Here is a 12,830-nt window from a genome sequence, read left to right as displayed (position 1 = left end):
CACATATATTATTTTCAGGTATCTTATTCAGATTCATTTTTGACTTGTAGTGAATCATTTATGTACAATCGCTTGATTTTATACCGAGTCGTAAATTACCTTCATGATTCGCGGTAGCTCTATAATATTTTCATTGCACGCATTGAAGTACAACAAATAAACATAGTAACGTCGATATCGATAGCGTCGAGTATTTGTTTTTAGTTTGAATTTGCATGCGATTTAAGTACACAGCCTTTAGCATAGACCGAACTTGAGTAAAATCAACACTGTATGAAGATTTTTATATATACATAATTCTGATTGTCGTAACGATGTAAATAACGAATCTCAAGCTCAACACTTTATTAACTGGAATCTTTTCGCAGAATTTTCATCGGGAAACTCGAAAACGGACGGCGAAACGTGGAAAGAAAAAGGACGAAATGCTAGTTCATCGGGCACAGAGGCGTCGAACGCGAGATCGACGAACACCACCTCGTTAACCACGACCACAAGCTCGACCTCTAGTACGGCGTCCAGTTCCGGAACGACGACGACCACGACGTCGACAAGAAGTTCGTCGGCGTCGCCGGCAACCGGTAGAAACAACTCTCAAAACAGCGGTGGAAGTACTAGCAGTAGCCCGGCGCCAACGACCAACTCGTCGTCGACGAGCGGTCAAGTCGGGACGATGTCCGCTCCGTCTGGTCGCCAAGTACCGAAGAGACGTATGAGACGTCGCGCGACCTCTCACTCCCAGGATCCCGCGGAACAGCTGACAGAGATGTCCGTACGCGGCTTGAATCTCTTTCGCTACGCCTCGATCTCTGAGGGTGTTTACCAATGCACTGAGTGCGCGAAACTCGATATCCAGAAGACGTTTAAGAACAAGTACAGCTTCCAACGGCACGCGTTCCTCTATCACGAGGGCCACCAGAGGAAGGTATTCCCGTGTCCGGTCTGCGGCAAAGAATTCTCCAGGCCGGACAAGATGAAGAACCACATGAAAACCGTGCATGACTGTTTCATGCCGAAAGACTGCGTGGTCCCGTTCGGTTTTTTTCTCTCGCCTTAGCGGGCGACGCGAGGGCGAGGTGGGGTGGCGATCGGTCCAGGACGGAGAACCGGCCCCTCCGTACAAGCGGAGCAGAACAGCAACGCCGGCCGTAGCGGAACGCTCGCGACCAGCGGCGTCCAAAGGGGCACGATCTCGAGGACGACGCTGAGGCACCATGCAGCTGCCTCGAGAATGCTATCCGTGTTCAAACGGAAGCGTGTTTGAGAGAGACATTTTTCTTTCCTTCGTTTTCTGTCGTTTTCTCAGCATCGTCCTAGTCTAGTCACCCGTCGCACCAATCGTTCGGAACAAGAATCGAAACGGCGCACGCCAAGAAAGATTTTGAGTCATCGTTTTAATCAATCTTATATAGGACATAAATGACTTCATAATAAACACTTCCGTCGGACGTACCGATTCGAAATTCCATTGATTTTGTTCGATAGAACTTACGCAAGGAATTTACTTGAAGATACCATCTGCAAATGATGGATTCTTTTTTAGAAAATGTGACATTGGTTCTGACTTAGTATACACATGCTACGTAGTATCTCGTATATGGAATAAATTACTTTCTCTTGCAATGCAATTATATTTGAAGACAGGTGTGAGTCGAATCTTTTTCGTGTGCGTCGTTTGAACCGTGGTCGTACGGGGAGATGTCGATGAAGATAAACATGTGTCCCCGGTCGGGAAGACGCATCTATGAAATCAGTGTGTCGCGGACCGATCGGATAGCCCGTCTCACCCCCGCGATGATCAACCCTTCGTTGTATTAAAAATGCGATCGTACTTCTCGCGCGCGCGGTCGATTTGATAGTCTATCGAGTGTTGTCCGTTTCGAGGAAAGCAATGATGGCGCACGAGAAATAGTCGAATTCGAGCCGAATCCTAAATCGAACTATGCATGTGTCTTCGGCGAAATAAATATTTGTAGTAGTGGTCTGCTTAATTGGATTGGGAATTTAGCGTTCCGAAGAGTTTGACCAGATGCTACGAATGAATACGTGCTTTTTAGCAATACAGACTTTTTAACAGAGAAATATAGGGATCGATTCGAATTCGACAACTCTCATACATCGGCCAGTGGAGGAGACCAACGTGACACGGATCGGATGCAAACACTGCTAAGCGAGACGACATCGAGTGATCGCGGGAACTTTCCTCGTCGAAAGAAACAGATGTACGCTCGGTCGTAACTAATCGAGCTACGCCGCAGCGTATGTTAGTATTATATAATATGATCCTTGAACTGTGCAATAGCGCGCAATGATTGCGACCGGTCGAATGTGTGCCTGTCTCCTTCACTCGCGCTCGGCCGTCCTACATTTTATCTTTCTTTTACGCACGGAAACGTAAGCCGCGTCAAGTTTCAGCAAGCAGGAGGGGTAAGGCAATTTGACGACTTGAAAAGAAAGAGCTTTCACGATTAAATAAATTTGGAAACGTTGGTTAAGTTTGCTCGTGCAAATAATATGTATAGTAGATGGTTACGTTTGCGTATATACAAGATATATAAGAACCATTGTTTCACAATGCTGAGAATGACGTGTCATTATCAGATCCGCGAAACCGAAGAGTTTTTTTTTACTAATATGGTCGCAGTATTTTACGCGGGCGTAGTCTGCATGTAGAATTCCAATTTTTTTTCTCGTTACGTTTTGAGAGAAATTAAATTTAATAGTATCGGCGAACAAAAAGAAGATATACGTATATGTTAGATTTCTGCGAAACTAACGAGCTTTCTCGTGCCTTCATCGATCTATGTTTCTTTTTTCTTTTCTTTATAAGTATATGAGCATTTTCCGACATACGTGTCACAGGTAAGAGAATTATATAAAATTTACGCGTGAAGAATGTTTTGTACATTATTCGTTTTCTTTCTTTACGGAACGTAAATAGTGTAACATAAGCAATATGAGTAACGAAATTGGCAAGGTACACATCATTCTTCTAGATTATACCGTGGTAGCTTTAAAAAACAATTGTTAATGCTTTGACGCGCGTGATCCTTTTCATTTTTTTTTTGTTCTTTTTTGCTTCTTACTGTTTTTCATTCAATTCGGCTTTTGATTTCGATACTTTACATGTGGAACGTTGGTCACGTATTCTCTTCCTCTTAGATAGTTTCCAACTTAGCTTCCACAGTTCTCCTTATATTTGTATGAAAAAACTCTGCATGTATTCTCGATTGCGAAAAAAGTGATACCAATTAAAAACGAAAATAATGTGTACGAATTTGATATAGATTTTGCACGTCAATCTATTCTTATCATATAGTATACATTTTTATTGATTAAATAAATCTGGGAGCAATATAAAACTATACGAAGTGATCAGATCGGTAATAAACATGCAGAGTTTTGTAGTCAGAATTCCTTTTGTTATCATTTACTTTTCTTTTTTAAGCCTTCCAATAGGTTTGATTCCAATGGTGCGTAGCAAAGTATATATGTATTAGCGAAACGTTAAAAGAAAAGAAAGGAAGGAGATGAAAATTGTATATTTATATCGCAGAGTGTTTATTGTATCGGTTCTCCTACGAGCGCGGGATATAGTACTCGTAGACTTCATTAATAAAGTGGCGCCTAGAAGTAGAAAAAGAGAGAGAAAGAAGGAATACGAATTATACTGCATAGCAGCCTTGGTATATGTATGTACAGGTTTTTCTGGGAAAGTGTATTATAGTTATTATATCGATTTATTAATTATTCTTACTACTATTATCATTATCGAACTACCATTACTACTCGCACTACTATTAATGCAGCAAAAAACAATATTATTTTTATTATCACCGTTACTATTATTTCTATTAATATTATTGTTCGATAAGAATTATATTAACTTTTAGCTATGGACAAGCACCGATAAAATTGGTTATTATTATTGTTAGGTATATAAGTTAACGCACAGGCAAGCACAGACAAGTTATAGAGAAAGTTATATATGTATACAAACATAGTATATATTATTATAAATGACCGTCAAATTAGTTTCGGGTCTGAACCGTTTGTTTTTTTTCTCTTTGGTTTATTATTATATTATATTATTATATTATATTATTATTCTTTTCTCGTTCATCCGTTCGTTTAAAAATCTGAAAGAAATCTTTTATTATTTGATGCGTTGTTACACGTGTTTCTTTTTTTTTCGGTGTTGGGACACCGCCAAATAGAAATATGTAGTTGAACGAAAAATGAATCTACTCGTATGTGTAAACATACGCGTGCACATACAGAATGTACCTACACTTCTCCTGATGTCTGCTCAGAATCGAACAGAAACAATGCAAACGAAATTTTAATATTTGCATGCTTAAATATGCCCTTTCATAGACAGTCCTTTTCGATTTTACTACATATGTATTTTCGTTTTATGAAATTTCCTGTTCGGTATCTTGCAGCGTAAAATAAACAAAGAAATCTGTACAATAACGAACAATAATGTAACAACCAAACGCATTATTAAGTACTTGCAAGAAATAGATGTATCTGTCACACAAATTTCCATATCTCTGTCGCTATGTTTCACGAATTTATTAGAAATAGTATTTACAAAATATGTCGGCAAATAGCAATGAATTCGATCGTTTCATCAAGATGATTTCCCTTTAATCTTCCTTTTTTATATATACGATTCTATCAATTCGTTTCGAACGAATACCGAACGGAAAGCAGTATTTTGGTCTTCCGCATCGGTGTTATGTACACGTGAGAGTATAAAATTTAGCGTGGATGTAGGCGTATGTTTTGTGTATAAAAGAGTGTTCATGATGATAATGATGAAAATATGGTGGTCGTCAGAGAACTATTTAAAAGAATATATACATAAAAAGAGAATTATATTACGAAAAGGGAGATGTGCACCTGCGTAGATATATAATTTCTCTTTGCCGTGACTCGAGAGAACGCGAACGACGAGCCTTTTCTCTCGTAGACCAAGCTCGTGCTCGTAGTCGGTATTTAAATGGATATAAAAAGAAAATGCAAAAAAAAGAATATATATAGAGATATATTTACTCGTGTAATAAAGCAGCGTAAGTGTAATGACAAAAAAACCAATGACACCGTTTCTCACTGCTTTCGGTAAACCGAAAAATTTGTATTCTCACAGAGTCCTGTTTCTTGCGTTTAATTCAATCGTTACAGTAGAGAGAGCGTAATTTTAAATTCGATATTATTATGTGTACGAGAGAAACGTACAAGAATTTTTTTTAAAGAAAAAAAGAATGACCGGTGGAATACCGATCGCATTTGATGTAACTGCGATAGGTAGAGTCGTTTCTAAAATATTCAAATAAATTATTTTATGTGAATTATTTTGCGATTCGCGTTGTTGTTTGATGTAAATGTAAAAATAGGCGATGTATGCAATTTCGATCGATTTGTATGGGACAAAATGATTTGATTCTGCGAATTTTCGGATTGTATCATTAATACGAGATTCTGAAAAGCAACGGGGAACAGATGTTTCCTGCATCTATGACGCGTGTAAAAAGCAATCGAAAACGATCGTGTTACACTTTATTCTTTTTTTCTTTACTTTCCATGCATTGTGACTACCTTACTTTTTGCGTCTTAGTTTTATATCACTATTGTAATAGTTCTATTAATAATACCACATATTATTATTACTATCACATTATTATTATTATCATCGTAAATTAACGTTTATTACATTAATTTTAAATTTAGCTGTAGCGCCAGATAATATTAGTGTGGTTTACTTAAAACCACGCGCTGAACACGATTCCGGACAAAATCGACTACACGGATATTTTATTTTCATCGTTTAAATACTGTAAAGCTTCCGATAATGCAAAGCTTTTTTATTCACCAACAGAGAATTTAAGATACGCACAAATATAGAAGAACAATTTCACTCGCCATTCTGTTTAAGCCATTTATCGATGAATGAAAAATACATCGCGAACAGGAGACCGTTCAATAAAAATGGAGAGTGGGGATAGTATTTATATACGCAAGTCCACTTGGATTGTTATTTTAACTTATTCCTTTTAAGGACGAAAAACTGGCGCGAGTGGGCTTCAATAAATTACATAGCGACGTACGCATACGCATACGATACGGTAATGGTACTAAGTACTGGCACTTCTGCACTGAAACGTTATGAAAGCATCGCGCACAGCACTCTTTATCTCGGTAGACGAAAGAAGTTCTACACGATAATACTATTATTATTATTATTATACTAATACTAAATGTTAGGAATACACATTCTTGCAAGACAATACAAATGTTTAGATAAGTAATCATAGGTTTTGCAAATAGAGATGAGAATGAAAAAAATGCAAGAACTCTTAAGATATATAGACGTTGCGAATACAGAAAAAAATTTATTATATATAAATGCTATATTATATATTATATATTATTGTACGTTCGCCTTCTTGGAAGAGGCGGGAACGCGATTAAACAAGCAAATAAGAATGGTTATATATAATTAACGGTAACAATAAAGAAAAGCAAGTTGCACGTTTCATACGTTGTCCATCGGTCGACCGACGGCTGTACGTACATACATAAGTACCTATCATTATTGGTGCCTGGTGGCGATAAAAATGATAATAATCTAATTAACTATTAATTATTTTTATTTGTTTTTATCTAATTGTAGATTCTTTGTAACTCTTTGTGATATACAATTGCAATAGTCTATCCAACTGTTTATTTCTTGTATCAATTAGCGCAACCTTTCATTAAAGCAACACAGAAATACTAATTATCGCTCCGGTCGTTCTCTCTTGAAAAATGATTTTTTATTTTCTTGTACAGAAATATTTACCGAACATACAGTTTCATGAAACTAGACCTATGTTTAATGAGTTTCAGATTGAATTATTGTGATCTAACATACAACATGAAACATTTTCGATCCTTAGGCCTTAGGGGATCAATTTTCCTCTTCCTTAAATCCCCTATTTTAAATATTAATCTACAGTTCATGTAATGCAACCCAAAGATATTTCTAATTTTCTGTTTAGCTATTCTTTTACAAATATAAGAATCCAGTTTAGAATCACTGATATATCGGAAAGATTTTGAATTCCGTTCATCCTTTGCGTTAGAATATTTGGATCATATCTTGGTTTAAAGGAAGGGATCTAACCGAAACTTTATTAATTTTGAAACTGGACAACGTTAACACTCCTGTGCCTCTTCTCTTTCTATGTCTAACCAGACCAGCTGCCAAGTTTGCCGAGCGACATCACGTTTGAGATCTGCACATCGTCGTCCTCGTCGTCGCCGCCGCCCCCATCGTCGGCACCATCGGCGGCGACGACGAGGATCGACGAGGAGACGTTCAACGAGGGGAACCAGGACGGGAACGACGCGTACATCAAATCGGAACGGGTAGTCAGCGGTATGCACTTCCTGACTGATCGAGAGGAGGATCGAGGTGATTTGTTGCTGCCTAAATCCGAATCCGGGGAGACGGAGCCTGAGGTGAAGAAACAGGTTGGTTGGTCTGCTGCTTTTGATACCGCAACGGCGGGCAGTGCACCAGCTGTGCCACCTGGTTTCGTTCAAAGGACGAGAAGGAAGCGCGGGAACGGCACCAACAGAAACGGACAGAGCACCAGGAGACCGCTCAGAAAGCCCATATCACCGCGGATTTGATAGGGTGCTTTCCATTCGGCTCGCTTTCACGAGTCTTGATATATCCTCGGGTACCCGTATCTCACCGATTATCTACTTGCTGATAGACCAACCGGGAAAATACGGTTTTTCCCTATAAGCGACTGTGCACCAGATGTTTGACTTTCCGCATCGCCTTGATCAGTTTCACAAATGCTTGAAACTCTGTAACATTTTTGCTTTCCGAGTATGTCGGATCCCGGATAGAGTTAATAACTCTATGTAGTTGTTCAGGATCCTTATTGCTTCGGATTTCAATGAGGGGAAACTCATTTAGAGGAATTAATGTTACCTGATCAATGATTAATTAAAGCTTTATTGCTGTGTTATCGGAATTGATGAAATACATTAGGAAATATGTAATTTAATTAGTGATACAAAAAGATATTTTCATTTAGCTAATGAAAGAAGATAATGAAATTCTATACTGTTGTACTTTAAATATCCAATATTCCAGCTATTTAATAGTGTTTTACGCTATATTAACTTTAATAGAACGCAGATGATAATTTAACGCAATAGTTACGTTTTGTTATGAGAGATATGATAATTTATTATCAATAATATGAACGAATGTATAATACAGTGTTTATGTAAAGTAGTAACGGTAATTACGAACGTAATTAATCAACGTAAGTAATATTTCTTTTAATCTAATCCGAATCATACGTCCATGTGTGTAGTGTCCATCCTTCGCTTAAATAATTATTAGTGAATGTTATGTAAAGACGATTAGAGAATATTTAGACGTCGTTGACGCAATTATTGACATCCATTATGTAGACTAATTATTACGAACCAGGAATATCTAATAGAACGCACAGCAGCGAAAGATAATCGGTTATTGTTATGTACTAAATTCTCTAGTTCAAGAAAAAATTCGGTTATAATCGAATTTATTCTAATCGAATTTAATGGAAAGTGTGTAAGGCGCTCGAGAGGTTGTCGTTATTGTATTCATTTATATGAATAAAATGTTTGCATGTGACATTTACTTAATCATCGTGGGCAGTTAATCATCATTTAAAAACGCAAACAAGTTTGCTGCGTGCAGTAAAGATATTGTTCCGGAAATGCTATTTCATGTAAGCTCAACCACCCATTTAAGTTATCCAAGTGAATGACCCTGTTGCGATCCTCGATCTATTTTGTATCTAACCGTGTCGACTTCCTGCCAAAAGACTTGCTAATTTTTTAAAATTAGAAAATTATTAACGATGACGTGAGAACTGACAACAGGGTTAAAAATGAATCTAGTAAACTGGAAACTGTATCGTTGAAATTTTAACACACCATTTACGCGTGGCAACCGAATGGAAAGCACTCAGAAATGTTCAGATCGCATTGTAGAAAACAATTCATCACGCGTATTTCTTATCATTAGTTTGCCCTTCGTATCTCTTTTATCAACGCGCTGTTTGCTTTTCCAAGAAAAAACGGAGTTCACTGAACCTCGTTTTTCTTATATAATTTTGCGCACCAGCAAGTGAATTGTATCACTACACCGCTTATCTCGAGTGACACCTTTTCTGTCGGTGCGTCGTCCGTTCGCACCGCCACGCCACAAAACAATATAGAATAAGAACACAGAGAAAATTTAAAAAAAACCCAGTCCACGAACGCTTGCATCTCTCTGTTTTTAGTGGGACAAACACGACATTAAACCTGTAGCTAAATTTCAGTTAGATCTTAATTCATACCAAGCAACATGAATTAACAGAAGGAAATTGATTGATAATCGCGCATGTAACTTGGATCGTAATACATAGGCTTACGTGATACGAACCCTTTACTTGCGGCGCGACGAAACTAGCAATAAATGTTACCACTATACAACCGATAGTCTAATTGTAAGCTATTCATGAAGAGACATTTGGTAACGTAGCGCGTTTAAAAAGATTCATAGAGACGGGTAAATTATTTTATTGGGCTGTTCGTCCACGCGGTCCACTGTAGCGGTCGTTTGTTTGCGAGAGGGTTGAAAGGAAAGGAAAGCGAGAGCGAGAGAGGGAGAGAAAAAACCAAATAAACGTTGTTTTGCAAGCTGCTGGAATACCTCATTCAAAACGACGGTTCCGTAGTCTGCAAGTGGTGCGGCGAGGTGCTACCGTCTCGAACCCGTTGGTACAGGCACAAGTACAAACTACACGTCTCCACCCAGGTCACCCAGCCGGCACCGCTGTTTAAGTGTCACAGCTGTAACGCTTACTTCAAGTCGCGTAAGGGTTACATCGGTCACCTGAGTTCCCGGCACTCCGACAACGAGAACGACGAAAACAGAGAGGAGACGGCCAACAAAAGGGCTCGGAAGACTTCCGACGTAAGTCTTGAACCACCCTCTCAACGATCGCCTGGTCAGACTTGCTCACGTCCCTTGCTAAGACCCTTTCAGACGCCTGACTTTTTATCAAATCGGTCATGTTTGTCCTTTTTTTCGAGGCAACGAGAATAAAGATGAGTCCGCCTGAAAGGATCTTCAACCATGCTTTTAGCACATCCACTTTCATGCATGCCTCTCTTTCAAAGAACGTAGACAACAACGGTGCGATGTATAAATACTTGTCTCTTCAAACGAAACTGAGAAAATGAAATAACTATATATAATATAATTCGTGATTCTGTTTAAGAATCTTGTATCCAGTAGTTTCAGACTGACAACGTGCGATTAAATTGCAAATGATTATTTAAAAATCCTGCGCGACACTTTAGACCAGCGGTGACTTTATATACTATTGGAGGCAGTTTTCTATACGTGCCGAAAGTGTTGATAAACCCGTAAAAAGAGAGCGACATGTTTTTTTTTTCGTTCTGCTGATAGCATGTAGCTAAACATTTCTACCTCGCCTACGCATTTAACGCTTGAGAAAGTACCTCCAGTAGTACATGCTCTAAGGGGGTGACGAACTTAGCGGCTTGCGAACCATTTACGACTCTTGCTTCTATTCTATTCACCGGTCGTGGCTTCAATCCGCGGATGATACAATGGAACTCCGTGCCCCATCGCTTTCCAACTATTGGAGCTTCATTCTCCATCTTTATGACGACGTAAGTACGTAAGAGAACACGGGAGATTTCATTTGCCATAGCACAGGGCACATGGACAAGGGAGGCTTATCTTACTCGTTCCTTCAACAGTCGGCCTGATTAGAGTGTGCAACCGTTTTAACAAAAGGCAGTAAGCCAGAATCGACACACATAAGGATAAACGGAGAAACATTCGGCCAATTAGGCGCGTATTTTTTCCAGAAGAAGTCACGATACAGTGTTTGTATGTCCGTCTAATGCAATGGATTCTCGAGTAATCGGTTTGAGTCTAAAGGGCAGATTCAGAAAGGTGCCCGAGGCATACGGATGTCCTGGTAGTTCGGAACATACGAGCAGTCCTGCTTCTTTCAATATAATTCATATAGATAGCCCGATTGCATCGAATACTCCGATACATTCGCCTCATCGGCGGATTCAGACGAATACCCGCGATAAACAGAACCCAATTCCATGTTTTATTCTAAATACATGAGGTTTATTATTTATTGGCGCCCGAGGAAGAAGTTCGTCACCCTTGCTTTAGATAGTTTCACTCTAAAGTCATGCACGTTATAAAACACCTGCGTCGTAGCTCGTCCATTTCCCTCTATTACTTGCCCCTAAACGCATCGCTCTTGCCTTTCGTAACAAAACAGTTTCAAGGTTTCTCATTCCTGTCAAAGCTTAAAAAATTCGAAAGCACCAAGCATGCAAGAATGATGAGAAGAAAGGATATCGCTTGCTTGAGTTTGCTTCTTTCGGTCATTGGATCTTTATACGGTGGAAAGAGTGTAAGGGTGAAAACGTGCCTCCGACAGATCGGTAAAGGGCCAGACTGGGAACAGCAGAGGGAAAAAGAGGAAAAGCTAGTGGCGGACATAATCGATCGGGTGAAGAGGGAGTGCGAGGCTCAGGGTGAGACGGTGACGAGACGGGGCTACTCCAGGCGATCCACCGTGATGAACAGCTAAGGAACGGATAAAGGGACAGATGAAAAGGGAAACTTGTGCCATATCATCGTCGTACGATGCCCTCCTCGTCGTGACACACCGCGAATATCGCTTCCTGCTGACGTTCGATCTCCTCGCGTTCTTTGTTCTGTCTACGCTACTGTGCAAAAATTGTAAATCACCCATATTATTGATTTTTCAAAGATTTCATCGAATATTATCGATACTACTATACAAACATCAATTTTAAAATAAGGATGATTTATAGCACAAATATTATATGTCCATTTCTTGACCAATAATTATCAGAGTCTAATAAGAAAAGTTAAAATTCTCAAGTGCAGTTATCGAGTAATAGAAATATTTGGTAGGAAAGTTTTCGCACAGTATCGTAACGTTATTAAATAAGCGATCAAGATACTAGGTTTTGAGAAACAATTAAAATCAAATTAGAATTTACAAATCTGTAGCGAAGTTCTATGCTCAATCGTATCGTTAATAGAAACTTATGAATGAATCTGAACTGAAGCGATCGAACGTGATATCGTTGATACGTCTCTGCTACACAAACGATACAGTGTAACAAAGAGTGTACGTTGGAATGACGACCGTCGGCAGGACGATAGTGATAGTCTTCAAAACAGGACTATAAAGCTGTTTAGTCATAACGCGCGGCCGCATATATTTTTTTCGTATTCTAAACGGTCGCGCATTGGTAAGAGAAGTGTATTTACCAGTTCGTACGCGCGTCTCGAAACTAATCGATGCCTGATACAGATCTAAAAAACATTCTGTTTAAAAGCGATTACACATAAACTTACTTGACTAAAATTTAAAGGTCTTATCACAGCGTTCTCGAAATGGCAGTCATCTCGTTCCAAGGAGAACCATAATTATCGAGATTTTATAAAACCTCTGTTTTGCGTAATTGTTTTTAAATAAAATGTTCTCTAGATTCGTGGCATACTACGGGCCTGGATGGCTGCGGTCCGAAAAAAAGCGGGATAAACTGAGTGTACACATAATGTTTTCCTAATTAAAATTGTCTATCGTTGGTCGATATCGTTCCTTTGATCTCGGTAGGTTTCGCGGATCTAAATCACGCCGATACGCGAACGAAAACGCGAAAGTATAGGTGGTAGATATATGTACAAA

At 39.0% G+C, this 12,830-nt stretch overlaps 1 protein-coding gene across 11 annotated transcripts in view; it reads left to right on the top strand.

Moving 5' to 3' along the window:
* ttk (zinc finger and BTB domain-containing protein ttk) overlaps window positions 1-12,830 on the top strand; it is a 43,281-nt gene extending 30,451 nt beyond the window's left edge. For 8 of the 11 annotated variants that reach the window (XM_026817066.1, XM_026817069.1, XM_018031554.2 and 5 more), the window contains 3 exons: window positions 7,244-7,521; window positions 9,746-10,021; window positions 11,544-12,830. In XM_026817066.1, coding sequence (XP_026672867.1) covers window positions 7,244-7,521; window positions 9,746-10,021; window positions 11,544-11,696 — 707 coding nt within the window. In that variant the 3' untranslated portion in view covers window positions 11,697-12,830. Of the gene's footprint in view, window positions 1-368; window positions 4,035-7,243; window positions 7,522-9,745; window positions 10,022-11,543 lie in introns of those variants that run through there. The other 3 variants (XR_001916827.2, XM_018031556.2, XM_018031555.2) reach the window with 3 other exon arrangements.

The sequence above is a fragment of the Ceratina calcarata genome, unplaced genomic scaffold (assembly GCF_001652005.2).
Source record: "Ceratina calcarata isolate Rehan_Ccalc_2016 unplaced genomic scaffold, ASM165200v1 scaffold554.2, whole genome shotgun sequence".
NCBI classification, from domain to species: domain Eukaryota; kingdom Metazoa; phylum Arthropoda; class Insecta; order Hymenoptera; family Apidae; genus Ceratina; species Ceratina calcarata.
This window is presented reverse-complemented; position numbering and strand designations above follow the sequence as displayed.